The sequence below is a fragment of the Podarcis cretensis genome, assembly GCF_951804945.1.
Source record: "Podarcis cretensis genome assembly, chromosome: 7".
NCBI lineage: Eukaryota > Metazoa > Chordata > Lepidosauria > Squamata > Lacertidae > Podarcis > Podarcis cretensis.
Window position 1 is genome coordinate 58,721,279 of NC_137176.1, and position 25,671 is coordinate 58,746,949.

Sequence of the window (25,671 nt, forward strand, 5' to 3'; positions counted from 1 at the left end):
GGATGCTTTGTGTTTTTTATGACTGCCTTGAACTCTTGGCTCAATGAGACTGCTACCCACCCATTCTGTGTAAGGACTCTTTTATGGCCAAATACCGGATGTGGGTCTGTAAGTCGATTTATTGCTTGTAAAGGAGGTTGGGAGGAGGTGAAATGCTTTCTGCTTACCCCAGATTGGTGTATCACTCAGCTAATAGGCATGCAAACTTCAATGTCAATATATGTCCACACTCTCTCGGAGAGCTTTTGCAGCTCAGACTTTTCCATGGGCTCTTAGGTCAAATGAGAGAAGGAGAGAAGGAAAAAGAAAGCATAATTGAATTGTTGGTGATTAATATAAACACACACAACTGCCACCACTACACTTCTTTTGCCTCAGAAAAACCCAATTTTAGGCAGCAGCTCAAGATGAGTTAGGGAATATACACACTACAAGATTGAAGGGCTTTGTCACAGACTCTAAGAAATGTAATGAGGGGATCTCTAACTGTTTATGTTGAACATCCTCAGGAAACAAATGCCCAAAGCTCTTAAAGCCACAATAGCTGTAGCAATTTGATGCTGGTTTAAATTTGGGGTAATAGATCTTTTCTTATTTAGTGTCATAAGGCAGGATCACATGTGAAAGTACATATGTACAGTATGCACTATCCCTAACAAGTCATGAAACACTGAGGGCCAGCAGCAAACCTGATTGCCATTGGCTAAATGTTAGCAGGAAGTTGCAAGAGCCAATTCTAGCTCTCTAATAAGAGTACCTTTACAGATCTGTGCACATACTTTTGCTAATGTATCTGTCCCATCCATTCATTACATTTTCACAGGAACCTCTTAAAAATGTACTCTGTGTGGAGCAGATTTCCAGCCAGACTTACCCTGAGAAGGGGCTTGTTTTGCTTAAAAGTCTCATCCACATGGAGCAGTGAGGGCCCTCTGTTAGTCACCTCACTGACCTTTGAGCTGAATGTTGTGCTTTTAATGAGATACACAAACTTGAATGTTGGTCCCAGAGGCCTTAAGTTCACTACTTGGCATTCAGATGCTGATTTACAGCTGCAGTGAAAATGGGTAACACATCTTAAAGATTGATTGATTGTCAGGGTCGCCAGTGTGCGGCTGCCCCCTTTCCATTGTTGTGTCACTTGCTTCTCGGCCCTCGAAGGGCACCAGCCATTGTCTGACATAGTTGGTGTTGCTGTGGACACAGCTTAGAATCTGACTCCTGCACTGCGTATATATCTTCGTTCTTCAGAGAAAGAACTGCTACAATACAAAACTGAGATTGGAAATCATGGCTGCTGCTCTCTCTCTCTCTTTAGGCACAAAAGCAGGGGAAATAAGGGAGATTTTCAGTCATTTAATTAAAAATAAACACAAAACATCTTCATCTCTAGATTACAAAATTAGATTCTTGGTGCTGGCTCTGGAGTACTTTAATTGTACAAACTAAGACCTGGGAGACCTGGCTTCAAATCCCCACTCGGCCATGAAGCTCACTGGGTGACTTTGGTCCACTCACTGATTCCCAGTCCTAGCCTACCTTTCAAGGTTGTTGTGGGGATTAATTTAGGAGGAGGAGGACCCTGCACACCGTCTTGAGTTCCTTGGAGAAAAAAGGTGTGATATAAATGCACTTTTATAAATAAAATAATATTCTTCTCTTCTCATTAAATACACAATGCCAAACTTGTGTTCAAAGTTATGCCTTAAAATCCTGGGTTTGCTTTGCACAATTTTTCTTTTCAATGGTTTAATTGTGCAACACTTCAGTTCACAGTCCCAGTCCAAAAATATCTGCACTTTATCCTTATCATACCGACAAGTTAATAGAAGTAGGCTCAGGTAGCTCAGTAAGGATCAGATTTACTGTTATGCAACTGAGTATGAAATCCAATGAGAATGATACAATTAAAGACTTAGATTTGATAACACACCCTGCCTGTTGGAAGGATATTAGATGGTGGCCTATTCTCTTTAGATAGTTGCTGATGATTTTAAATCAGGACCAATGGCAGTAGTTTGCACAGTTAATAAAATGGGGCAGTTCTAGGTTTCAGATATGTCTGGAGGCAACAGGCCATGGAAGCCATTCTCTCTCATTCTTGATGGGTTTATAATTAGTTATGGGAACGCCTCAAATGTCCAGAGGTCCTTCAACATTCCTTCATTTTGTTCAACTCTGACAGTTAAAATATTTCACTGAGCTTGGTTCAACTTAAACAGATTCTGTTCTAATGCGTGAGAATATTTCTTTACAGCAATATAATTACCTGGAAATAAAAGACTTCATCACATGTGAAGGGGGTTTCACAGTAGGAGGAGCAACAGGACTGTACTTCTGGCTCCACCCCTACAGTTCCAAGCCCCACCCCCTAACATCCACACATAGAATAAATATTTGAATTCAGGAAGCGCATACGCATATTTTTTCCCTATGCAGGCATGGTGGGGCAAGGGTTAGGGTTACCATGTGAAAGATTACATTCCACCAATGTAATGGGTATCATGACCCCACCAAAAAGTACCAAGAACATAAAGCAAGAATGTGGATAATAATTACTTAATGGTGGCCTTCAGTGCAGGAAAAGCTTAGAAACACTACAGGGGTGTGGGAGAACAGTTCCCACAACACATTTCAGCAGGTAGGTTACAGCATCCTCTTTCTGAGTTACGTGTTCATCAACTGTTTCACCAGACATTTCCTTTCCACCTCAAACAAGAGGGGAACTAAAATATTTATCTTCATACATGGAAAGATAAATGTGGTTTGTATATTTGCAATAAAATGTAACTTTTAAAAAGTTTTAAAATATTTAATACATAGAAACCACCATTATATTGTGCCAGATAGAGAAATTCTGCATGGCAAAATTTTAATGCAAGCAGATGTTCTTTTCTAGGGTTATCTTCTTTAAGGAGTATCCAAAAATTAGCAGGTGGGAGAATAGACATTTTGTTTCAGCTTTCTATTTTTGCTTGTGGGTCAATGTGCATCATTTTTCTGACCATTTGTAGAAGTTTGAAATCCCTGCTACCTATCCCCCTCTGCTCAGCTCGCTGCTGAATAGATGGTGCACTGATCTTTTTATTGGTTGGTAATGGATTTGGTTTGATTGCTTGACACAAGAACAATAGAAGGATAAACAATTCCATTTGTGGCCATGAAATTCCCCATCTGTTTAGTGTGTTTGTGCCCGGGACAAACTGGACGGAGACAGATGAACTAGCCAGCCGAGTCTGATGTTAATGACATCAGTCATACAAGCAGAACATGTGGCACAATAAATCAAAAACTAATTGAACTTGGGGCTGATTATATTGATTGCTCCCTGAACATTTTAAATACTCCAGTGTTTTCTAGAACAACAGCTTTTATCCCCCTTCCCAACAGATTTGGTACCATGGGACAGTTTGGAAACAAGTGGCACAAATCCTGTACTAATGTTGGTCCTGCTTTCTTTGTGAGTCCACAACTCTCATATAAAGCAAGAACTATAGTATTTGGCTCAGGCTCATGAGTTGAATGTTGATGTCCTCCCTTTAAAATTCTATTGTATTGTAGTAGTGGCAGCAAGTTATATTTCCAGGACATCAGGCCCCTGGGATTGCTAATACCTGCTACAGTTTCTGACCCAGAATAGCTAGACTAACCCTGTATGTGCATTTCACACACCTACAAACAAAAAAAGTGCTTTTGTGTGTGCTTAGGTGACAACTCCTCAACCAGTATTTTAAAAAGACCCTTTCCCAAAAGATTAATATAACATTTACAAGACTATCTGGTACACTCATCACTGTGGTATTCCCACAATGAAAATGCTAAACCCAGGCACCTGAAGTGAATTTATTCTTGACGACATAAGAATCAAATTGGGGAGGGAGGGGCAGTGATTTTGGTGGGCCTAACTCCTGAGTAAGTGGATGTAGCGTTTCACCTGGTGTCCGTTATTGGTTTTTTTTGTTGTTGTTTTTTTGCAAGAGCTCAACACCTCAGCAAACCAGGCCACCTATTAAAAGAGCTAAATGTAGATTTGAGTGCTTAAGTCCAAGCATCTATATTTGAAAACGTTGATCTCAGAGCTGAAAGGCCTTATCCCACTGCCTTGTGAAACAAGAAACATTTTTAAGTAAAATATGTTCTTATTGCAGCATGTATTGGGTGTTTTTTTTTTTAATTTTCCATTTAGAAAATTATTCTATGTTTATTTTTTTAATGAGTATATGCCTGGCTCTGTCACTCCCACAAATCTTGTAAACCATCCTGTGATCTTTGGATGAAGGGTGGCATAGAAAATTAATTAATAACAACAACAACAATAATAATAAATGTCTTATTTCATAATTCCTCGTCTATACACAAAATGCAAGCATTCCTTCAGGTCGCCACTTACTATTGGCAAAAGGGGCCTGTAACTTGTTTGGTAACAGAGAGAGGCTATGCAAATAAAATATTACTTGCATGGCTGTGGTTTTAAGGAACAGCAAAATCAAACCCTGGCGTGAGCAGAATTCATACAAAGGCAGACTGGGGTTGAAAATGTTGCAATGAAGAATGTAGAATGAGATGAGATCACAGCATCAGTCTCTCCTTTGTGGACGTGGACAATGATCACAGAGCCAGATGGGATTAGTGAAACCTATTTACCAGAAGTTCAGAGCAGTTGCATGAAGCCGATAGGCAGCCAGGAGGGAGAGGTGAAAAATGCACCAGATTTACAGTTGCAGTGATGAAAATTTAGAAGTCTTCACTGTGATTTCTTCCAAATGTGAGTACCACGCAACTAGAGCTATTGCCAGGGGTTCAGTGTTTATTGAAATGGAATGTTAGGGGGAAACCTTCAAAATGGTAAATTCAGATGTGTTCTCACTGTATTGTACTTGCTGTGTAGTGATCTCTGATTCCCCAACTCCTCCCCCCCCCCCCTCCGTTCGCCCTTTCCTTGGAGAAAATGAAAGCAGAAGTCTAGAGAGGCTAGGCAGTGGAAGTATTTCTACAGAAACAAACTGTGCAATCGGTGTGCTTAATTCCATGTGGCTTTGTTCCTAGGCATCCAATATTACCATTAAGATGAGAAATCATAAAGTTAGGAGTATTGAAAAATGAAGCCCTGAATAGTTAATATGTAGAAAATGACTCTATATGGCTACGACCTACTGGGTCAAAGGAGACAGCATTTTCAAATTTGTGTTCTGGGACTGATTGTACATTTAACCTTAGCATTTACTTGTCACAAAGAGCAAACGTCAGACAAAGATCAATATGCATTCAGAAGAACAATAGTTTTTCAACATCTTGTGTCCGAAGGGAGATAGATTTCTCATGGGAAACTCTGTACGGAAAAGTGTAGTCTTAATATTTATTTGCAAGCCCCAGTTGCTCTTTTCAGATTTATTATGATGATGTTTTTATTAAAATGCAAATGAAATTATGAGTGGGAGCCCAAGCTTATTATCCTTGGAGTTCTTTCGTACATGTGTGCACGCACAAACAAATATCTTTATAAAAATGGATTTTCATTGTGTGGTGGTTTTTTTTCAAATTACCCCCAAATTTGCTTCCAGTTCCACTATCCCCTTTACTGCTAATGGGGTGCAATGTTGATTGTACAACCAAAGCCCCATCTCACAGCTTCACCAAACCACTACACCCGTACCAGGAGAGCTTGGTTTGTTAGTGGAAAACACATTATGGGGCTGAGGGTCTTTATTTTACCCCATTCATTCCAGAGAACCCACCTTACTTTCTAGGCCTGAGTCAGAAAACTGGATTTTCTATAGGGGCGTAATGATTTTCTGGCAGGGTTCCCACTATTTTAACATTACTTTAGCAGGAAGAAATTCAACAGGAAAAGTTCTTCTTGGCCTGAAGATGCAGGAAAAGCTAATCTCAGTTGCATATCTGTCTGTTGCACAATTGCTTAAAGGCAACAGTCTAGGCAAGGCAGGAGGGGATGAGGGGCAACTCGAGCTTTGACTGAAATAGGAAGGATTTCAAAGTAGTTGTGTGTGTTTTTTAATGGCCAAGTCTGGTTGTTACTTAAGGGAATCGTTTGTAGGAGGTCAGGGCAGAAGGTGTATTTGGGAGAGGATATCCTACAAATCTGATTTTGCAAGGATTGGGGGGGGGGGGAGTCCCAGAAACGTTTTTTGCACACGGCATCAGCTTGATAGGATGATCGCATGAAAGTGAAGGCCCCTGTAGCTGATATGCAAAAGAAAGAAATCTCGCTTGGAAATTTGGCAAGTGAAGTTTTTCTGAGCCATGCAGCACTATAGCAAGGCAACCCCGTTTCACTTTATCTGTCTTAAGGTGTACCTGCTTGTATCTGTATCCTTCTGAAGGGCACTCTTCACATACTTAGAAACACTTACTGACACAAGATGTGCCAGTACCCTTCAGTACATAATTTGATGGACCATTTGACTGATTCAGTATCAAGCAGCTCCTTATGCCTTTATTTCATGGCAGGCCAAAGTGAATTGTCAGCTTGGCTCCCATTTTCATGAACAACTGTTTCTTAAGCAGCCTATTCAAGAAGTATTACCTCTGTTAGAACTTTTCCTTACTTTGTCTTTGGGTAAGGCAATTTGCTGCTTTCCTCGCCTGCAGATGTACAGCATTTTGGCTGGGGAGATTACAATGGGCAAGCTAAAAATATGCCAGATGGATATTTATAAAGCACTCCTTGCTACTTAATCTGGAGCATCATTAATGTAATTAAAAACTGCATTCAAAAAAGAATGAATATGCAAATATTTTTTCATTGTCCTCTGCTTTCAGTAAGATGCAAGGAAAACTATATAAAGATTGCATATACTTTTACATACGCTTAAAATCTTTCTAACACCTCTGTTTCGTTTAAACTTCTGTGACTGATGCATGTGAACCATCACTTGCTCCATGTAATATTAGCTGTTGCTTCCATGGCTTTGTGACTGTACGGAGTTATTTTATTGAACGACTAGCTGATTAAATTAAGAACCACCTTAAGGATTGGGAATGGGTACTGTTCTGATTTAAGCCACATCCCCAGAAAACAAGAGATGGGGGCTCTCTTTTTTTCTGTGGATATTTTCATCCCAGTTAACAGGTTGCAACAGATCAGAACAACACAGAAAGAAAATGCAAAGCAAATAAGACTGAATTCAGGAGCACAAGAACATTCTACAGAATAAGCAGAACAATTGTATTCCATGATTAAAAGTTTAACAGACAAAACAGCTTTTACTTGGTCCCAAAGTAATGGGATCCCACATATAGATAGCTCTCAAGAAAGGCTTCCCTGGTTGTCAATGTTATGCTTTTTTTAAAAAAAAGCCCCCCCAAAAAAGTTCTGAATTTGAATTGGTTTTATCTCTCAAATGCTGGAGGAGGGCAACCCTAACACTCCTGACCCCACAACTTCTCTCAGCAAGGTCACTTTAGTCTATCTTTGATGTCACTCAGGGCCAGCTCCACTGTGTAGAGTCCCTGTGAAATGGCCCTGTAGTGGAATTGTATTAGTGGGCTTCTCCTTCTTTGAGTGAGCCCTGGTGTGCTTATCTGATAACACCAGTGGATGTTGGTAGAAGCAGCACTCCAATTAGTGCCAGACAGCTGTGAGCCACCATTTTAACTTCCCACAATGCCCCACATATGGTGTTGCTGCATAGCACTGTGGGAAATTAAAATGGCAACTCCCAGGCCCAATTACCTAGTACTAATCAGAGTGGGGGGGGGGGGAATACACACTGAAGGCAGTGTAGAGAAGGTTCTACCAGGTGGGTCTGAGCTGCTCTCTTGGGATGCTACATTTTGACAAGGAAAGTTAAACAATCTCTTCAGTTCATGCTGATGTTTCCATTGTTTTTGTAGCATGTAGCCCAGTCAGAAGAAAAGCCAAAAGTACTCAATGCATCCTGCCGAAAAAGGTAAGGAAACTGCTGCTTATTAAAGAGGGTATTTCTTGTCCACTGAAGCAGAACATAGATCTCTCGAGATCATGGTGTGGAAACGACATATGCACTGGTACCAAAGAAAAAACCCCAAAACCCTGACATGGTTCATAAATTGCATGTAGGTTTTAAGGAAATTTCAAATGCAGCCTTTTCTACAAAAATAAAAACAAAAACAAAAAACAAAAAAAAACCCAACCCCACTATTGGGAATTACTGGGCAGAAGAGAGTGGACTTAATCCTTCTGTCTGCAAATGATTTGCACCAGGCCATTTTAAACAAGTTTCATCCATCTGGGCTTAATTCTGGTTACAGAGCCCAGCTGCATAACAAACAGTCTAGAAGGGCATGTGCAGAGAAAAATCAGCTGGCCAAGAGAAGTTACATACCTCTACATCTCAGCTTCTGACCTGCTCTCATGTTTATATCACCTTGGCAAACATAAGATCTGGGTGGAACAGGCATCTGGCACAATAACACAACCACAAGCACATATCAACCTCAAGCACATCTGAAAATCGCACTCTGATCTGGAAGCCTCACAGCCACCAGTATCTCCTGGATGTAGTTGGAAGCAAGCTGTGTTGATTCACAAGTGGGAAAGAAAGGCACTTGTTTATGAGTTCCTTCCAGGTCTGAGTTTGGGCATCCAAATAAGCTCCTGGAGCAAAAGTAAGTGAACCCTGGCTCAAATGTGCTCCTCTGCCAATAATATAAACCACCTGGGAACTGATATCTAATGGTAGTATAAACATATAATAAATAAATTGGACAAACTAAAAATGTGCAATCATACCAATGAATGGCAAATATATATACAACATGAAGGGAGATTTTGAGGCCCAACTCCCCCCCCCCTTACAATGCAAAATATGGAAAATTAATTCCTAAAAAAAACTTGCCGCTTTACCTGTTCTTAGCAGCCTGAAATGATAGGACTTATTTCACCCTGGTAATCTTCATGGGTGCCCTTGTTTAATCCCAGACAAGGCAAAAATAGCAAGCACCCTTGGAAGCCTGCCAGAGTCTTTAACAGCAATAGCACTATGAGTGTGCCAGGGCAGGGTTAAGTGCTGCTCAGTCATATGACCATCCCTGTGAATTAACCTCAGATGCCTCAACATTAACCGTTTCCTGATAGCAATGGTGTTTTAAAGACTCTCCATGTGTCTGGGGGAATCCTACACAACCACTTTCCAGCAAAACATGAACATACCAGTTTGTCATTAATTCTTTGCATTGTATGTACATCTCAGATCTGCAGGGTCCATTTGTTTTGAAGATGCATAAAGGTAAAGGTACCCCTGCCCGTACGGGCCAGTCTTGACAGACTCTGGGGTTGTGCGCCCATCTCACTTAAGAGGCCAGGGGCCAGCGCTGTCCGGAGACACTTCCGGATCACGTGGCCAGCGTGACATCGCTGCTCTGGCCAGAGCCAGAGCCAGAGCCGCACACGGAAACGCCGTTTACCTTCCCGCTGGTAAGCGGTCCCTATTTATCTACTTGCACCCGGAGGTGCTTTCGAACTGCTAGGTTGGCAGGCGCTGGGACCAAGCAGCGGGAGCGCACCCCGCCGCAGGGATTCGAACTGCCGACCTTTCGATCGGCAAGCCCTAGGCGCTGAGGCTTTAACCCACAGCGCCACCTGCGTCCCTTTGAAGATGCATAGGACTGAGCTATTTTAAACGAGGGCCTCCCCTTCTCCCTTTTCTTATGTCACAAGCCCCTTTAAAATCAGCGAGGAGAAACTTATGACGAGAGTGAGTCCTGCTGCCAAAGTGCACACCATCACAGTACAGTGGTACCTCGGGTTAAGTACTTAATTCATTCCGAAGGTCCGTTCTTAACCTGAAACTGTTCTTAACCTGAAGCACCACTTTAGCTAATAGGGCCTCACGCTGCTGCCATGCCGCCGGAGCACGATTTCTGTTTTCATCCTGAAGCAAAATTCTTAAGCTGAAGCACTCTTTCTGGGTTAGCGGAGTCTGTAACCTGAAGTGTATGTAACCCGAGGTATCACTGTATGTATTAACAGCCTATCTTCTAAACTCAGAACAGTCCTCACCAACCTGGTGCCCTCCCTCCAGACTTTTTGGGTCACAACTCCCATCAGCCCCAGCCAGCACAGGCTGCTGAAGGCACCAGGATTGGTGAAACTGGGCTGGTGGGAGTCTTCATCAAAACAACTGGAGGGCCCCAGGTTGGTAACGGTTGAGCTAGAACGTCCATACTATCAGAGGCAGGTTTAAGGGAACACAACCAGTTTGGTTGCACTGGGCGTGGGATTTTGGAAGTGCCACAGCCATGAGGTAGAATCAGCAGCACTGTGATAGAATGTGACATCGTGACATCATGAGGTCATGACTTTACATTGCGGTGGTGGCTCTTCCAAGGCCTCGCAGGGTCTCAGAGATAACGTCCGAGACCTCATGAGACTTCCAAAAATGACTACCAGTTTCTACCAGAAGTCAGATTTGGAGGCCTGGCAGGGCCTCTGACGTCATCTGGGAGGCTGTGTTGGGGCTTTGACGTGACTTCTGGTAACTTTTGTCGGTTCCCTGGCACCCAGAGCCTCCTAGACCTATGGGAAGAATCCAAGGCGAGGGGCAGGTTTTGGAATATGAATAGATGCTAGGAGATGATATATTTATTACAGGCTTCCTCAAACTCGGCCCTCCAGATGTTTTGAGACTACATTTCCCATCATCCCTGACCACTGGTCCTGCTAGCTAGGGATCATGGAGTTGTAGGCCAAAAACATCTGGAGGGCCGAGTGTGAGGAAGCCTGATTTATTAGATATTATCCTTCCTTCCCCCTGATCAGCAGAGTGCCATCCCTTTACAGCTTACAAGGAAGTTTAGATAGGCTAGTTTTGTCCCTTTAGCTTAAGCGATCCAGGATGCTTTAAGGCAGAGTTCATTTTCCTGGTGTTTTCCCCTTTTCTTCCCCTTAAGCTAACAATCAAACACAAAATGGATTTGTAAAAGGTAAAAAATAACATATACTCAGAATACTTATTGAACAGTAACAGATACAGCAGCTTTGTTCAGACAGACTTAAAATGGTAATTCAGTTACAAAGACATATTTAAGTCTAGCTCAAAATGTAGTCTGAGTTTGGACCTCAGACTTTGTAGGTGTCACATTGCTGGCAGAGCGGAAAGAGATGGAAAGAGGGTGTGCCCAGGCAGGTAGGAGGATATATAGCTATGCCCTCCCCCTTGTCGGGGCACAGTGGGAGTGTCTCTCACAGAGTTCTCTCTAGCAAGTTTTTTGGAAAACTCTGTGAGCTTCAGCTCCTATGATGCGCCCAGCTAGCAAAAAATGAATAGTTGGTTTGACTGCATTTTAATTATCTTACAGAGGGGGGGCACTGAATTTTGGCATTGCACAGCCACTGCTGAAATTTGAGACTCCAAATTCCGCCACTGATGCTAATGAATAATGAGCAACAATCCAACCAGAGTTAGGCACTTTTAAATGTTGTAGGAGAGTTGAGGAGGTGTTTAGTCCTTTCTCCCATTGACACTGATGGAACATTCTATGAGTGATTTTCAAAATAAGTGCTTAGCATTGAATTGGCTCAGTCTTCTAGATTGTTAAGTTATTGTAGTTTTCTATAATGGAGACATTAATTCTTTAAATAAGCAAAATAATAACAGTGAAGCAAGTCAAAGACTTGCATAGTAGAAATTAATTTAGTTTTGGCTTCTGGAGCTGAATTGGTTTTAGTTCCAATTTTTTGTGTGTGTGATGCACAGCTTTCCTATTTTCCTTCTCCTTCCTGTTGGTTTTATCAGTATAGTATTTTTTCTATTGTTTGTAAAAGCCAGCTCTCCCTCATTGTTTGTAAATTGTAGTTGTTGGCTTATTGAAGAATAACATGAAAATAGCCACTGAAAGTGTTTTGAAAGGCTTTCTGCTGCAGGACTCCACACAGTGCAAGAAGAAAAGCTTGCCTGGCAAATGGAACAAGTAGCTGCTGCTGAAACAAATAATATCTTTTAAAAATCATAAATCAAATATTTAGGGAGCTGCTTTCTAATGCTTCTTAGTTTGGATGAGACTGCCATTCATCTGAATAATGGCCAAACTCACATTAGCTTTTCTGATACAATTAGAAAAGAAAAGTGACTTCAAGATAATCCCAGAGATTTACCTTGCGTGTTCATAATGACCTAGAGAAGCTTGAAATCCTGTTTAGTTCTAAACTGTGCTACCACAGACTTGGCTTCCTGACCTACATAAGTTATCCCAACTTATTACTGCATGGCATTAGGCCCACATATACCCAAGTGATTTGGACATATTCTGTTTTCTAAAAACGAAAAGAGAATAGTATTGGTAGTAAATGAAACAAACACATATGGAATAATCATCATCAATCTTTATTACGGTCCAGAGACCCAACAAATCATTACAAAGCAATCCACAATTCATACAGCCTACCTCCAGGTTAAACAATCATTTTGTTCAGAATATAGGGATTATTTGTTCTTGCAACCACCGATAAAAACTTTGCCACTGCTAATGTTCTAGCATTTGTCCGGTCTTCCAATAGGAACCTGACATAGCGAGCCTCTGATTTTCCTGGGAAAGGTACCAGCAAGGGTAGTATCAGTTCAGCCCTGGCTTGCTCATATTTTGTTTTTTTTTTTTATAAATATTTTTATTAATTTCCAATTTTTAACAGAAACAAAAAACAACAGAAAAAACAGACAAACAAAAAACTCATATTTTCATAGCCTTATTTTCATAACCCTCTTTTCCCGGACTTCCCCATACCTTTCCCTTTTTGCATCCTTAGTTTAATATCATTATTCAGCAACCTATCTTGCCCAATTAAATAGAAATTCGTCATCTTTCTCTATTCCACCTTAAGTTTTAAAAACCCAATTATCGCTGCAATTCTACGTCTTCTTTTCCCTCAGCATTTTAACACTCCTCAATTTTATAGTAATTCTTAAGATACATCTTAAATTTCTTCCAATCTTCTTCCACAGTCTCTTTCCCTTGGTCGCGGATTCTGCCAGTCATTTCTGCCAGTCCCATAAAGTCAATCACTTTCGCCTGCCATTCCTCCAGCGTGGGTAGCTCTTGTGTCTTCCAATACTTTGCTAGAAGAATCCTTGCTGCCGTGGTAGCGTACAAAAAGAAATTCTTATCCTTCTTCGGCACCAGCTGGCCGACCATACCCAAGAGAAATGCCTCTGGTTTCTTGTTAAAGGTGCACTTAAGCACTTTCTTAATTTCATTGTAAATCATTTCCCAGAAGGCCTTAATCTTTGGGCAGGTCCACCAGAGATGGAAAAAGGTACCCTCGGTCTCTTTACATTTCCAACATTTGTTATTGGGCAAATGATAAATCTTCGCAAGCTTGACTGGGGTCATGTACCACCTATAAATCATTTTCATTATGTTTTCTCGTAAGGCATTGCATGCCGTAAATTTAATACCTGTGGTCCATAACTGCTCCCAGTCAGCAAACATAATGACATGACCTATGTCCTGTGCCCATTTAACCATAGCAGACTTCACTGTCTCATCTATTGTATTCCACTTCAACAGCAAGTTGTACATTCTTGATAAGTTCTTAGTATTGGGTTCTAACAATTCTGTTTCTAATTTCGATTTCTCCACCTGGAAACCAATTTTCCTGTCTTGTTTAAGGCTTGCTCATATTTTGCACAATGCAACAAAATATGTTTTATGGAATCGATGTCTTGAGCACATGAGCAAAGTCTATCCTGGTAGGGAACTCCTATCAACCTGCCATCCAACACTGCAGAAGGAAAGACGTTTAGTCTGGCTTTGGTGAAAAGCCTTTGATAGTTTGGTACTGTCAGGTTTTTGATGTAAGATGTTAACTTAAAGACATACCCATATTGTACTCCTACTGCCAGCAGGCTACAGACTGTGTGTGATCAAGATCGCAAGTCACTGTGTGCATTATCCCATAACTTTGCTTTAACATCTTTTGGGCGCCTTCATAACCCAGGTAATACAGTTGGGGGGGGGTGACAGACCAATAGAGGTGGCTTTTTTAGCCATGGTTTTCTGCCATTTGCTGACAAATTCCTAATAGCGTCTCATTGTTATAAAATAGGAACTATCCTTGCATTACAGGAGGAACATAGTTGTCACCCCTCTGTGGTAGTTTCCTACTTCAGTAACATCAGAACCCATAATAATTGAGTCACTTGGGATGGATCAAATGACATGGTCATTTTCCATAGCAGGATTGTCTGCCTTCAAGTAGACAGAACAATACAGGCATGGGACGTAGCCAAACAATGACGACAACTTATTTCTTGTACCCCACCCATCTGACTGGGTTGCCCCAGTCACTCTGGGCAGCTCCTGTCTCTTCCACGTGATCTGTTGGGTCTGCCATGACTCCAGAGCCCAGCAGTGACCAGGACAAGTTAGAGGCTACAGAGTCAACATTTGACCTGATGATGGTGATCAGGAGACCACTGAATCCAAAGCAGGCAGGCAGAAGCCTATAAACTGGATCCCACAGTATCAGGACCCATAGAACCAGGCCCAAGACCCTCATGGGTGCCTTATGCTGGACCCAAGTAGTTTTCAAATTATATCGTCAGTCCAATGGTGCAGGAAGCACACTAGACAATATTCTTTTTCTTGGTTGGGAGAGAGGGAGAGATTTCTCTGTCTAACCCTTTTATCGCACTCTTGCTAACTTTAAGCCTTTTAGATAACTGTAGAAATATAGAGGAGTAACATAATAGGCTATCAGCTTACTTACAGTTTTCATAATGATAATATAGCAGAACTTTTAATTATTGTTTTATGGGCAAAGAGGACAGCAGTGCTTATTCTACACTATAATTACTACAGGTTATGCATAGACTCAGGCACTGAATCTGTACACGGCACATGTAATTAGACGGTTTCACCTCTTCCCTGTAGGTGGTAGCAGTGTCTGACTATCATCTTCAGGGGACAGAGGAGCTGCTGTCACACCAAGGTGATCTCATTCAAGTCTTCTGCAAAGATGAAGAAGGGCAGGGATTCAGTCATGTGCAGAACAGGCAGCAAGGATTCTTCCCTAGTCCCTCCAAATGTTCTGCAAGACACAGTAAGTCTCAGCAATATATTTAGTACTCAGGCTTACTAACTGTCCAGACGTATGGCCTTGCAATAAAAAAAATGAGGCCTTTGGTACTGAAAAGAGTTTTGTTTTTGTTTTGGGGGGTTTTTTGCAGCATGAGTCAAACACAAAACATCTTTGATACAGCATTCAACTTTTCCATTTGAAAAAGTCAGTGTTAAATAATATTCTATTGGGAGCCACCCAGAGTGGCTGGAAAAACCCAGCCAGATGGGCGGGGTATAAATTTTTTATTATTATTATTATTATTATTATTATTATTATTATTATTATTACCATTATTCATTCATTCATTCATTCATTTTTATTATTATATAATGAGCATTGCTGGTAACAATGCTGCAGGATGTATATTAGCCTACAGAAAAAGGATCTGTGTGGATAATCCTGCTGTCCATTTTAATCAGAATAGAAGACAGTTCCACCATGAAAGTATTAAGGAAGAATATCAGAGAAATATATGATGCTCAAATATGCCTATAGAAGGCAGAATATCACAGGAAGGAATGGTTGTTCCTTATCTCCACAGAATAGGACATATGTTATTTCAAGTGTCCTTTCCAACTCTACAATTCTATGATCACGCTTTCAAGTTCTGTTGCCAGTGAGGTCACTTATATTTGAAATACTGATTTGGCAAGCGGAGGTCTCATAGCAAGAAGGAGTGTGTGAAAAAGCTACATTTCCCTGTTATTAAATTTCCGCCTCCACTCAGTGCTGCAGTTAGGTAATTTTAGTTTCTGGTCTTTCTGGAGCCCCCCTTTTTAGACTGTTGTGTGTGTTGCTTCATAATATGGTTGAGGTCCTCCTATTCATTCTGCTATGTGGGTCTCTGGACTTGTACCTTAATGTCCTTTTCTGAGGGCATCACTGCCACAACCAGTCACTCTCATTTCTGAGGACAGTGGTCCCAGGAGTCGGCTGCAGACAGCCTTTATAGGGTCCCACAGCACTCCCACCTGGCCTAGCTGGATTGGCCAGGATTCAAATAAGGCTATGGCGGGAAAGCCCACCAATCTCCAACGGCTGGACTGGGATTCCTCAGACCAGCCACCTCATCCTAGTGTTCCTTCCAAGGGGGAGGAGCCCAGCATGATGGTTACTTGTGACCAGGTAAGCAGCCATTTTCATTCATCAGCAGCATTTATACCCATATGGACGAATGACCCATTCCACAGTCCACATTCCAGTTCTCTCTACAGTGCATTTTACCCAACGTTTCCCCCTTCTGTTTTTCATTGCAGCTGGAATTTCTAAACAAAGGTCATTCTGCTATAGCAGTAGCCTGCCAGATGCAAAGACTTTGGTAAGTAACACATACGTAAAATAAAACCAACTACCTCTGTGCAATATCATGTGACTCCTGATGATTGCTACAAGTCCTGTGTTTCAGTCAAAAATTCATGTAACATCCTTAATCTTCTTATAAAAGAGGTCTTTGCACTTACATTAATCACCTCCTCCTTCCAATACAAAAAAGATCAAAAGCAAAGCTTGCAAACACACACAAAATAACCTGTAATACAAATCTAAAGAAATTATCGGACAACAACACAAGCATTAATTTTTTTTTACATGATGCATACAAATCCAGCAATTATATGAAAGGATAGCAATATTAAGATGATATTGGCATTGGTGTATCAGATATAATCTTTTCTCAGCCTCCCAACACCACACTATCTAGTCTCACTATTTGTTGATTGATTTTTAAAGTTTATATCCTGCCCACTTTATAAAATAATCCAAATTGGCTGACAGTATATCTATGAAAACTGTTATTTTATGGGTGAACAAACAGTCCAAGCTTCAACTATTAGGGTCACCCACTGATGTCTGCCATGCATATATGATGTCAACATTCCCTCTTCTACCTAATTGCTAGATGTGTGCTAGCTATTATTGTGTTCTGTTTTTATTGCATCTTGACATTTTTATTTTATTCCCCCCTCCCCATTTCCCTATAATTTAGCAGCCGCAGGGATCCCCAGTCTCCCATCACAATGCAAGATGGATTGCAGCCACAGAACCAGCCATGAGGGATAGTGTATTTGCAGACGAGTAAGTTTCTTTCCGTTACCCTCTCCTCTAATTCCACAACTATTACTTGGGCTACCAAACTCAAAGTCTGTAAGAACCAATGACACGCTACTCAGACTAAAGATCACTGACATTCCAAAATGCAACTTTTAAGAAGTTAAATAGTATCTGTAAATAAGTAAAAGGGGAAAGAGTCCAAAGGCTGCTGGAAGAGCATACTTTACATGCACAAGATCCCAAACATAATCCACAACATCCCATACATGCTTACCTAGAAGGAAGTCCCATTGAATGCAATGGGATTTACTGCTGAGCAGGCACATATAGGATTGCACTGTTATTTTCTATTTTCATTGTAAGTTTTTTATTCTGGTCCAGGATTAATTAATCTGCTGTGCTGGTTTTTAATGCTCAAATGCTATCATATGATCTTCTTCTGCTTTGATGTTTCATATGTCTTTAAATTTAAGTGATCATTGCCTTGCAAGGACAATGGGTCCTGAAAGGCAGGGTGGAAAAGCATTAAATAAACAGCAGGCGTCCAAAGATTTTGCCTGAAATATCAGGGTTTTCTGTACTACAAACTTTTTTTATTTTTATTTTTTTATAATAATTTTTATTAATTTTCCAATTTTAAAACAAAACAACATAGAAACATCAACAAAATGCAGGCAAACACACAAATATAATTTCTCAACCTCATTTTCATAAGCCTCTTTCTCGGACTTCCCCATACCTCACCCTTTTTGCATCCTTATTTTACAGTTTTTCAGCAACGCTTTTTGCCAATTTAAACTTATTATCTTTCTCAATTTCCCCTTAAATCATCAAACAATTTCAGCTTTAATTCTGCATCTTCCTTCCCCTTGGCATTTTAGCACTCCTCAATTTTGTAACAGTTCTTAAGATATACTTTAAACTTCTTCCAATCTTCCTCCACCGTCTCTTTCTCTTGGTCACGGATTCTGCCAGTCATTTTTGCCAGTCCCATAAAGTCAATCACTTTCGTCTGCCATTCTTCCAATGTGGGTAATTCTTGTGTCTTCCAATACTTTGCTAGAAGAATCCTTGCTGCTGTAGTGGCGTACATAAAAAAAGTCTTATCCTTCCTTGACACCAATTGGCCGACCATGCCCAAGAGAAATGCCTCTGGTTTCTTATGAAAAGTACATTTAAGTACCTTCTTAATTTCATTATAAATCATTTCCCAAAAGGCTTTAATCTTTGGGCAGGTCCACCAAAGGTGAAAGAAGGTACCTTCAGTCTCATTACATTTCCAACATTTATTATTGGGCAAATGATAAATCTTCGCAAGCTTGACTGGAGTCATGTACCACCTGTAAATCATTTTCATAATATTTTCTCTTAGGGCATTACATGCCGTAAATTTAATACCGGTGGTCCATAACTGTTCCCAGTCAGCAAACATAATATCATAACCTATGTCCTGTGCCCATTTGATCATAGCTGGCTTGACTGTCTCATCTATTGTATTCCACCTCAGCAGCAAATTATACATTCTTGATAAATTCTTAGTATTGGGTTCTAACAATTCTGTTTCTAATTTCGATTTCTCCACCTGGAAGCCAATTTTCCTGTCTTGTTTAAAGGTCTCCATTATTTGGTAATAATGGAGCCAATCTCGTACCTTGGACTTTATTTTCTCAAAACTCTGTAATTTGAATTTGCCACTTTCTTGTTCTAAAATTTCAAAATATTTTGGCCATTTGGATTCCATATTAAGTTTCTTCACCTCCTTAGCCTCCATTGGTGATAACCACCTAGGAGTTTTGTTTTCCAGCAAATCCTTATATCGAATCCAAACATTGTATAATGCTTTCCTAACAATATGGTTTTTGAAACCCTTGTGAACTTTAACCTTGTCATACCATATATATGCATGCCAACCAAACCTATTGTCAAATCCTTCCAAATCCAGAATGTCTGCATTCTCAAGAAGTAGCCAATCTTTCAACCAGCAGAAAGCTGCCGATTCATAGTACAGTCTTAAGTCCGGCAGGGCAAACCCCCCTCTTTCTTTTACATCAGTAAGTATCTTAAATTTTATTCTGGGCTTTTTGCTCTGCCAGACAAATTTAGATATATCTTTCTGCCACTTCTTGAAACAGTCTAGTTTATCCACAATTTGTAATGTCTGGAACAAAAATAACATTCTAGGCAATACATTCATTTTAATCACTGCAATTCGGCCTAACAAGGAAAGCTTCAAGTTCGACCATATTTCTAGATCTTTCTTTACCTCTGTCCAACATTTGTCATAATTGTCTTTAAATAAATTCACATTTTTAGATGTCATATTGATCCCCAAATATTTTACTTTCTTTGCCACCATTAACCCAGTTTCATTTTGAAAACTCTCTCTTTCAACATTTGTTAGATTTTTCTCCAAAACTTTAGTTTTTTGTTTGTTCAGCTTAAATCCTGCCACCTGACCAAAGACTTGGATTAACTCTAAAACTCTTTTTGTACTAGTGTCTGGCTCTTGTAAAGTCAATCCTAAATCATCTGCAAATGCCTTCAGTTTATAATATTTAGCTCCGACCTGAACTCCTTTTACCAGCTGGTCCCCCCTGATCATATTCAACAAAACCTCCAGGACTGATATAAAAAGTAATGGGGATATTGGGCACCTCTGCCGTGTCCCTTTTTCTATAGAAAGTTCATCAGTAACCACATTATTTACAATTAACTTTGCCTTTTGTTCAGAATATATTGCGCCTATACCATTTTCAAACCTTTGGCCTACCCCCATCCCGTGGAGATTCTTCTTCATGAAGTTCCAAGAAATATTGTCAAAGGCTTTCTCCGCGTCCACAAAAATTAAAACTGCCTTTGTATTAATATTTACAGTCAGCAGTTCCATAATGTCAATTATATTCCTTACATTGTCTGATAAATGTCTCCCTGGGAGAAAGCCTGCCTGATCCTTATGAATCTCCTCCACCAACACCTTCTTCAGTCTTTTTGCTAAAATGTCAGCAAATATTTTGTAATCCACATTAAGTAATGATATAGGGCGGTAGTTCTTGATCTGATTTTTTTCAGTTTCAGTCTTTGGTATAAGTGTAATAAAAGCTTCTTTCCACGATTCAGGTGCCTTTTCCCCCTCTAATATTTCATTACAAACCTCCTTAAGCGGCTGTATTAACCATTCCTTCAATGCTTTATAGTATCTGGAGGTTAGTCCGTCTGGTCCTGGAGATTTCCCTAATTGAATGTTTTGAATGGCACCCTCTATTTCTTGATCTGTTATTTTCTCATTTAGAACCAACATACTTTGTTGCGAAATTTTTTGTAATCCATATTTCTTAAGAAAATCTTCTATTTCTCCTTCATTTTCCGGCCCTTGAGCATATAATCTTCTAAAATAGCTCTGAAAACAGTTGCTGATTTCATTTGGTTTAAAGATGTTCTTTCCATCTGCCTCCAAGCTTGTAACTGTATTCAATTTCTGTCTCTTCTTCAATTGCCATGCAAGAAGTTTCCCACATTTGTCCGCTGATTCAAATGTCCTCTGTCTCATTTGCTTAATTTTCCATTCTATCTCCTGATTCATCAGTTCCATGTACTGCATCTGGTAAAACTTGATTTCTCTCAAAATCTCATGAGACTTTGATTTAGACCTCAATTTCTTTTCTCCTTCTTTTATTTTTTCCAAAATCTTATCTTTCTTCTCATTTTGTTTCTTCCTCTTTAAAGAATTCTATTGTATTAGGAAACCTCGCATCACGGCCGTGCTTGTGTCCCAAATCACTCTTTTCTCAACATCTGTCCTCAGATTTATCTCAAAATAATCCTTCAGAGTTTTTTGGGCCTTTTTGTACATCTCAGCGTCTCTAAATAGGGTGTCATTCATTCTCCATCTGAAGGAGCCTGCTGTTGTTAATTTCATTTCCATCTTTACTGCGTATGGTCAGAGCATGTCTTTGGACAGATTTCCACTTTTTTTATCTTCGGAGCCATTCCACTAGTAATCCAAATTTGATCTATTCTTGTCCATGTCATCTGAGCCTCTGAAAAGAATGTTCCCTCTCTCTCAAGAGGGTTTCTTGTTCTCCAGATGTCAATCAAGTCCATATTTTCGGTCATTTCAAAGAAAGTCTTAGGTAGTCTCCCATCCTTAGAAACCGCCTGTCTTTGTGCTTTGTCCATATTTGTAGAAACCACGCCATTCATATCTCCTAATAAGATCACCTTATAGTCCAAATGGTCCATTAATGTCTCATGCAATTTCTTATAAAATTCTGCCTTCCCTTCATTTGGTGCATAAATGCCAACTGTCAAAAATTTTTCTCCTTGGATTTGTATCTCAATTGCCAAAATTCTTCCATGCTCATCTTTAAAAATCAATTTTGGAGCCAATCTCTCCTTTGCATAAATCACCACTCCTCTTTTCTTAACTTTATCTGATGAGATAAATTCCTGTCCTAATCTTTTATTTATAAGCAGTCTTCTATGTGCCCTTGTCACATGGGTTTCTTGTAAACAAATTAAATCCAATTGTTCTCTTTTCAAAATGTGGAAAACCTCACGTCTTTTTCTGGGAAGGTTCAGTCCATTGCAGTTCCAGGTTAAAAATTGCAGAGACATGATTAATTAGTTACCTCCAGTTGCTCCCTGCAACTGTTCTTCTTCCGTTGGTGACTTAAGTCCAAATGTCAGGTTTCCAAGATCTGTTTCAGAAGTCGACTCTAATACTCCTTTCACCAGTTTAATTGTCATGGCAGTTTAATTGTCATGGCTTCTCCAAGGAACATTGGGAACTATAGTTTGGTGAAGGTGCAGAGAATTCCATTAGAGCAGCTTTCCCCAACCTGGTGTCCTCTAGGTATCTTGGACTGTGTCTCCCATCGGCCCCATTTGGCATGGCCTTGATGGCTGGGGCTGATAGAAGCTGTTGCCCAAAACATCTGAACAAGGGATGATGCTTAGGAGGCTGCTCTCATGGATACAGTTAGAATTGCAAATATATATATATATATATATATATATATATATATATATGATTTTTAACAAATAGTATTTTAACAATAGAAGACAAAAATGGTGGGGAAAAAAGTTTTAGTAAATCGTTTGACAAAACGGTGAACACCAAATAAATATTCTGAAGGAACTTAATCTTGAAATGTTGAATCTGTTCCCACTTTCAACTATAGGCACAGAAGGTCCTTGCAGAAAAATACTGAAGATGACATAAGCCCAACTCAAGGAACGGAGGAGGCCTCTTTACCTCTAACGGGCAGCATTTTGCATGGAACACCAAGCCTCCTGCGGAAAATATGGATGAAACATAAAAAGAAGTCGGAATATTTGGGGGCCACAAACAGTGCCTTTGAGGCTGACTGACAACCCTCAGCCTTGCTTGTGCAAGCAGAGGGTTTTTCAACAAAATACAGAACGCTGTCACATTTACCTGATAACGGATGTAGTGTGGCACACACTTATCCCAAAAAACAAAACAAAACAAAACTTCTACAGAATCCACGGGGGGGGGGGCGAGTTTAAAGACTGCATCCTATGCAAACAATTCAGCTCATATATTTTGCACATGCTTCATGTTAACAGATTTAGCTGTGATCATTGCATCAATCCAGCATTTCTTATTCTATCCTGGTTCATCTGGATTTGTTGGAAAAGGCCAAGAGAAATTACTGTATCCTCAACAGACCTCACATCAACGACACAGTGCCATTTAAAGTACTGTCCTGCAATTTATCGTGCAATGCTACTTCGGCAAATGATTTCTTTAAATCAGTGATATGCAGGCTTTCAGGTTCAGAATCAACTTGTTTGTTTAGGAACCTCTGAGCATGACAGAGGATTCGCAGAAGAATTCTACTGCAATCATTCAGTTCACCTAAATGAACTGTTCACCTACTGTTGCACCACATCAACAGAGAGTGCACCCTTGCACAGAGATGAGGGAATCTGTGGCGCTCCAGAGATTCCTGGACTCCAACCTCCATCAGTCCCAGGCAGCATGGCCAATGGTCAGGGATGATGGGGGTTGTAGTCCAGCCCACCATATCATATGCTCAACACTCAAGGTGGTGGTCAACCTGCCTTTCCTGTTTTCTATTACTGATATTCTCATCAATGCCTGCTCCACTCTTTCTCACACAGATGCAAACATTAAACTTCCAAAGAACTCTTGGGTTCTTTGGTTTGAAACTGTTGCTCTAAGCTATGCCCAGTTACCAGAACTGGCCTTTGCTGCCTGAGGCAACATACAAGATGGTGTCCCTCCACCCCATTCGACATACAGAAGCCATGGAGCTGGCAGTATAATCTGACATTGACACTGCTGCCAGAAAAGCATCTTCCGCCACACATGAGGCCAGCAGGCTAACTTAGGGATGTCAAGATAAGCTATGTGGGGAAGGGTCGTAGCTTTGCATGCAGAAGGTACTGGGTTCAATCATTGGCAAATCCAAGTAGGGCTGGGAATGTCCACTGTCTGAAACCCTGGAGAGCCAATGTCAGCCAAGGTAGACTGAGCTAGAAGGACCAGTGGTCTGATTCAGTAAAAGGCAGCTACCTAGGTGGCACACATTCTGCCTTCCAGCACCCTGCTGATGTTTGCTCACAGCTCTGCCTGATGTTTGCTTGCTGCCAACTCAAGCAAAAGCTGCAACACATCAGTAGCAATGGGAGCATGCAGCATGAGAGCAGAGCAACACACGCACACATGTGGAAAATCTGCTGGAAGATGTGGGGTGGCCACCTCTATGCCTGTTTGGCTCAGTCAAGGACCTTTCCTAATCCTGCTATTTGTGATACACTGGAAGAAGGTAGGTAGGACAAACAGCCCAGGTTGAAAGATTTATCACAAGGTACCACTTGGCTCATGAAGATGAGAATGATCAGAATGACTGTACCCTGGTTTCTCTTCAAATCGTATAAATCTTTCAACTTTTACTAAAGATCAGAATGACTTTCACTGTCCCCTAGCATTTGCCACCTAAGGCACCTGCCTCATAGTAGGACCAGCCTGAGCAGCTGATTTTTTTCTGATTTAAAAAAACAAAACCATTAAAGAATGCACCACTCTGTGCAGCCATGTATCATCACATCCAAAACATTATGTTGCCAGAAATCGTAATAACTAAATTCATTGAATAACAGTGCATCAGTGGCTAGTTAGCAGGAAAGTCTTACATGTGGAAAAGCCCCTACTTTAGCTTTTGGTTATATGTGAAATAATAGCTTTAAACAGTATTGAGATGGGGAATGCGCGTTATTATATATTCTGTCCACAATTGTTGTATTTTAAAATACGTTTTCTTCTAATTTATTTAATTTATAAGTCAGAGATATCTAATGTCAGATTTCAAAAAACAAAGTTGTAGTTTAATTTTATATTCCCTAACACTAATGAAGCTTTTTCTTACATGTAGCAAGTGCTTGTTTTATTGTTCCAAATAAATGATGTCCTCTTCAGGCACACAGTTCCATGGGGCCCAGGGGTAGGGAAGAGAGCTGCTCTATATGAATTTACAAGGAGTAACTTTATGATGATATCACTTCTGCCATCCTGCTTTTCAGACAAATGCAAGAAGAGTAGAGAAAACTGCAATCGCTCAGTGCTTTACTTTATTACCTTTTTCTTTTTTAAAAACAAGCACAGTTCCTCAACATGTTTGAATAACAATGTTTCCGCAAGAGTATTTCAAAACTAAAAAAGAATTATATGACAAACTATGGTCAGCACAATTTGCCTTGGCTAAGGGCTGTTAGCACATTATGGCTGCAACCCTATACAGTGGTACCTCGGGTTAAGTACTTAATTTGTTCCGGCACCACTTTAGCTAATGGGGCTTCCTGCTGCTGCCGCACCACCAGAACACGATTTCTGTTCTCATCCTGAAGCAAAGTTCTTAACCTGAAGCACAATTTCTGGGTTAGCGGAGTCTGTAACCTGAAGTGTATGTAACCTGAGGTACCACTGTATACGCTTTCGTGGAAACAAGCAATACTGAATACAGTGGACTGACTGACTTCTGAGTCCATAATGCACGAGACTGCACTGCACAGGGTACTAACAGTGCAACCATATATATGTCTACATACAGCCTACTCCCCCCTCCCCAACTCATAACACTATGAATACCCTTTCCAGGAGTCTTTGATGGCGCAGTCGGCCTGAACAGCTGGTAATCTGAGTAGAACAGATGCTGTATCACAGGTTAGATGACTGCCCTTCTTTTGTCCTCGTTGCAGCCTTCAGAAACAGGCCAAAACTAATGCAATTATACGCTCCATGTTTGCTTGTTTTTGTTTTTGTTTAAAACAGCTGTGGCCCAGTTGGCACACTTCTCAGCAAAACTACTCGATGAACATTTTAAATCCATGTTACAGGTTAGCACAAAAATTACTCTGGTTGGTTCGCAACCCAGATTTTACAGTGTTCCGATATACAAGTTCACTCAGGGAGAAATAAGTTCCATTAGGTTTATCAGTGCTTTTTTTTTTCAAAAAAAAATATGTTTAGGGGTACTCTCATTTTCCTACTCATATTGAAATACTGCCCCTCAATGCGG

At 40.5% G+C, this 25,671-nt stretch overlaps 1 protein-coding gene across 3 annotated transcripts; it reads left to right on the forward strand.

Annotated features, from left to right (window-relative positions):
- Positions 1-4,684: 4,684 nt before the first annotated feature.
- VXN (vexin) lies at positions 4,685-24,522 on the forward strand. 3 transcript variants are annotated; one of them, XM_079984679.1, is made up of 6 exons: positions 4,685-4,765; positions 7,855-7,910; positions 14,869-15,037; positions 16,315-16,376; positions 17,043-17,131; positions 22,288-24,522. In XM_079984679.1, the coding sequence occupies exons 1-6, from the start codon at positions 4,702-4,704 to the stop codon at positions 22,475-22,477; spliced, it is 630 nt and encodes a 209-aa protein (XP_079840805.1). In that variant the 5' UTR covers positions 4,685-4,701; the 3' UTR covers positions 22,478-24,522. The 3 variants fall into 3 exon arrangements, with proteins under 3 accessions (XP_079840805.1, XP_079840806.1, XP_079840807.1); XM_079984680.1 differs by having other exon boundaries at positions 17,046-17,131; XM_079984681.1 differs by lacking the exon at positions 4,685-4,765 and adding an exon at positions 9,659-9,728 and having other exon boundaries at positions 7,863-7,910.
- The last annotated feature ends 1,149 nt before the right edge of the window (positions 24,523-25,671 follow it).

What these genes read in the sequence shown, in the direction of transcription:
- VXN (XM_079984679.1), top strand. Translation starts at nt 4,702, where the DNA reads ATGCACCAGATTTACAGTTGCAGTGATGAAAATTTAGAAGTCTTCACT. An exon ending in CAAATGTTCTGCAAGACACA is followed by an intron (nt 15,038 to 16,314) that starts GTAAGTCTCAGC and finishes TTTTCATTGCAG; the next exon opens with CTGGAATTTCTAAACAAAGG. An exon ending in GATAGTGTATTTGCAGACGA is followed by an intron (nt 17,132 to 22,287) that starts GTAAGTTTCTTT and finishes TTTCAACTATAG; the next exon opens with GCACAGAAGGTCCTTGCAGA.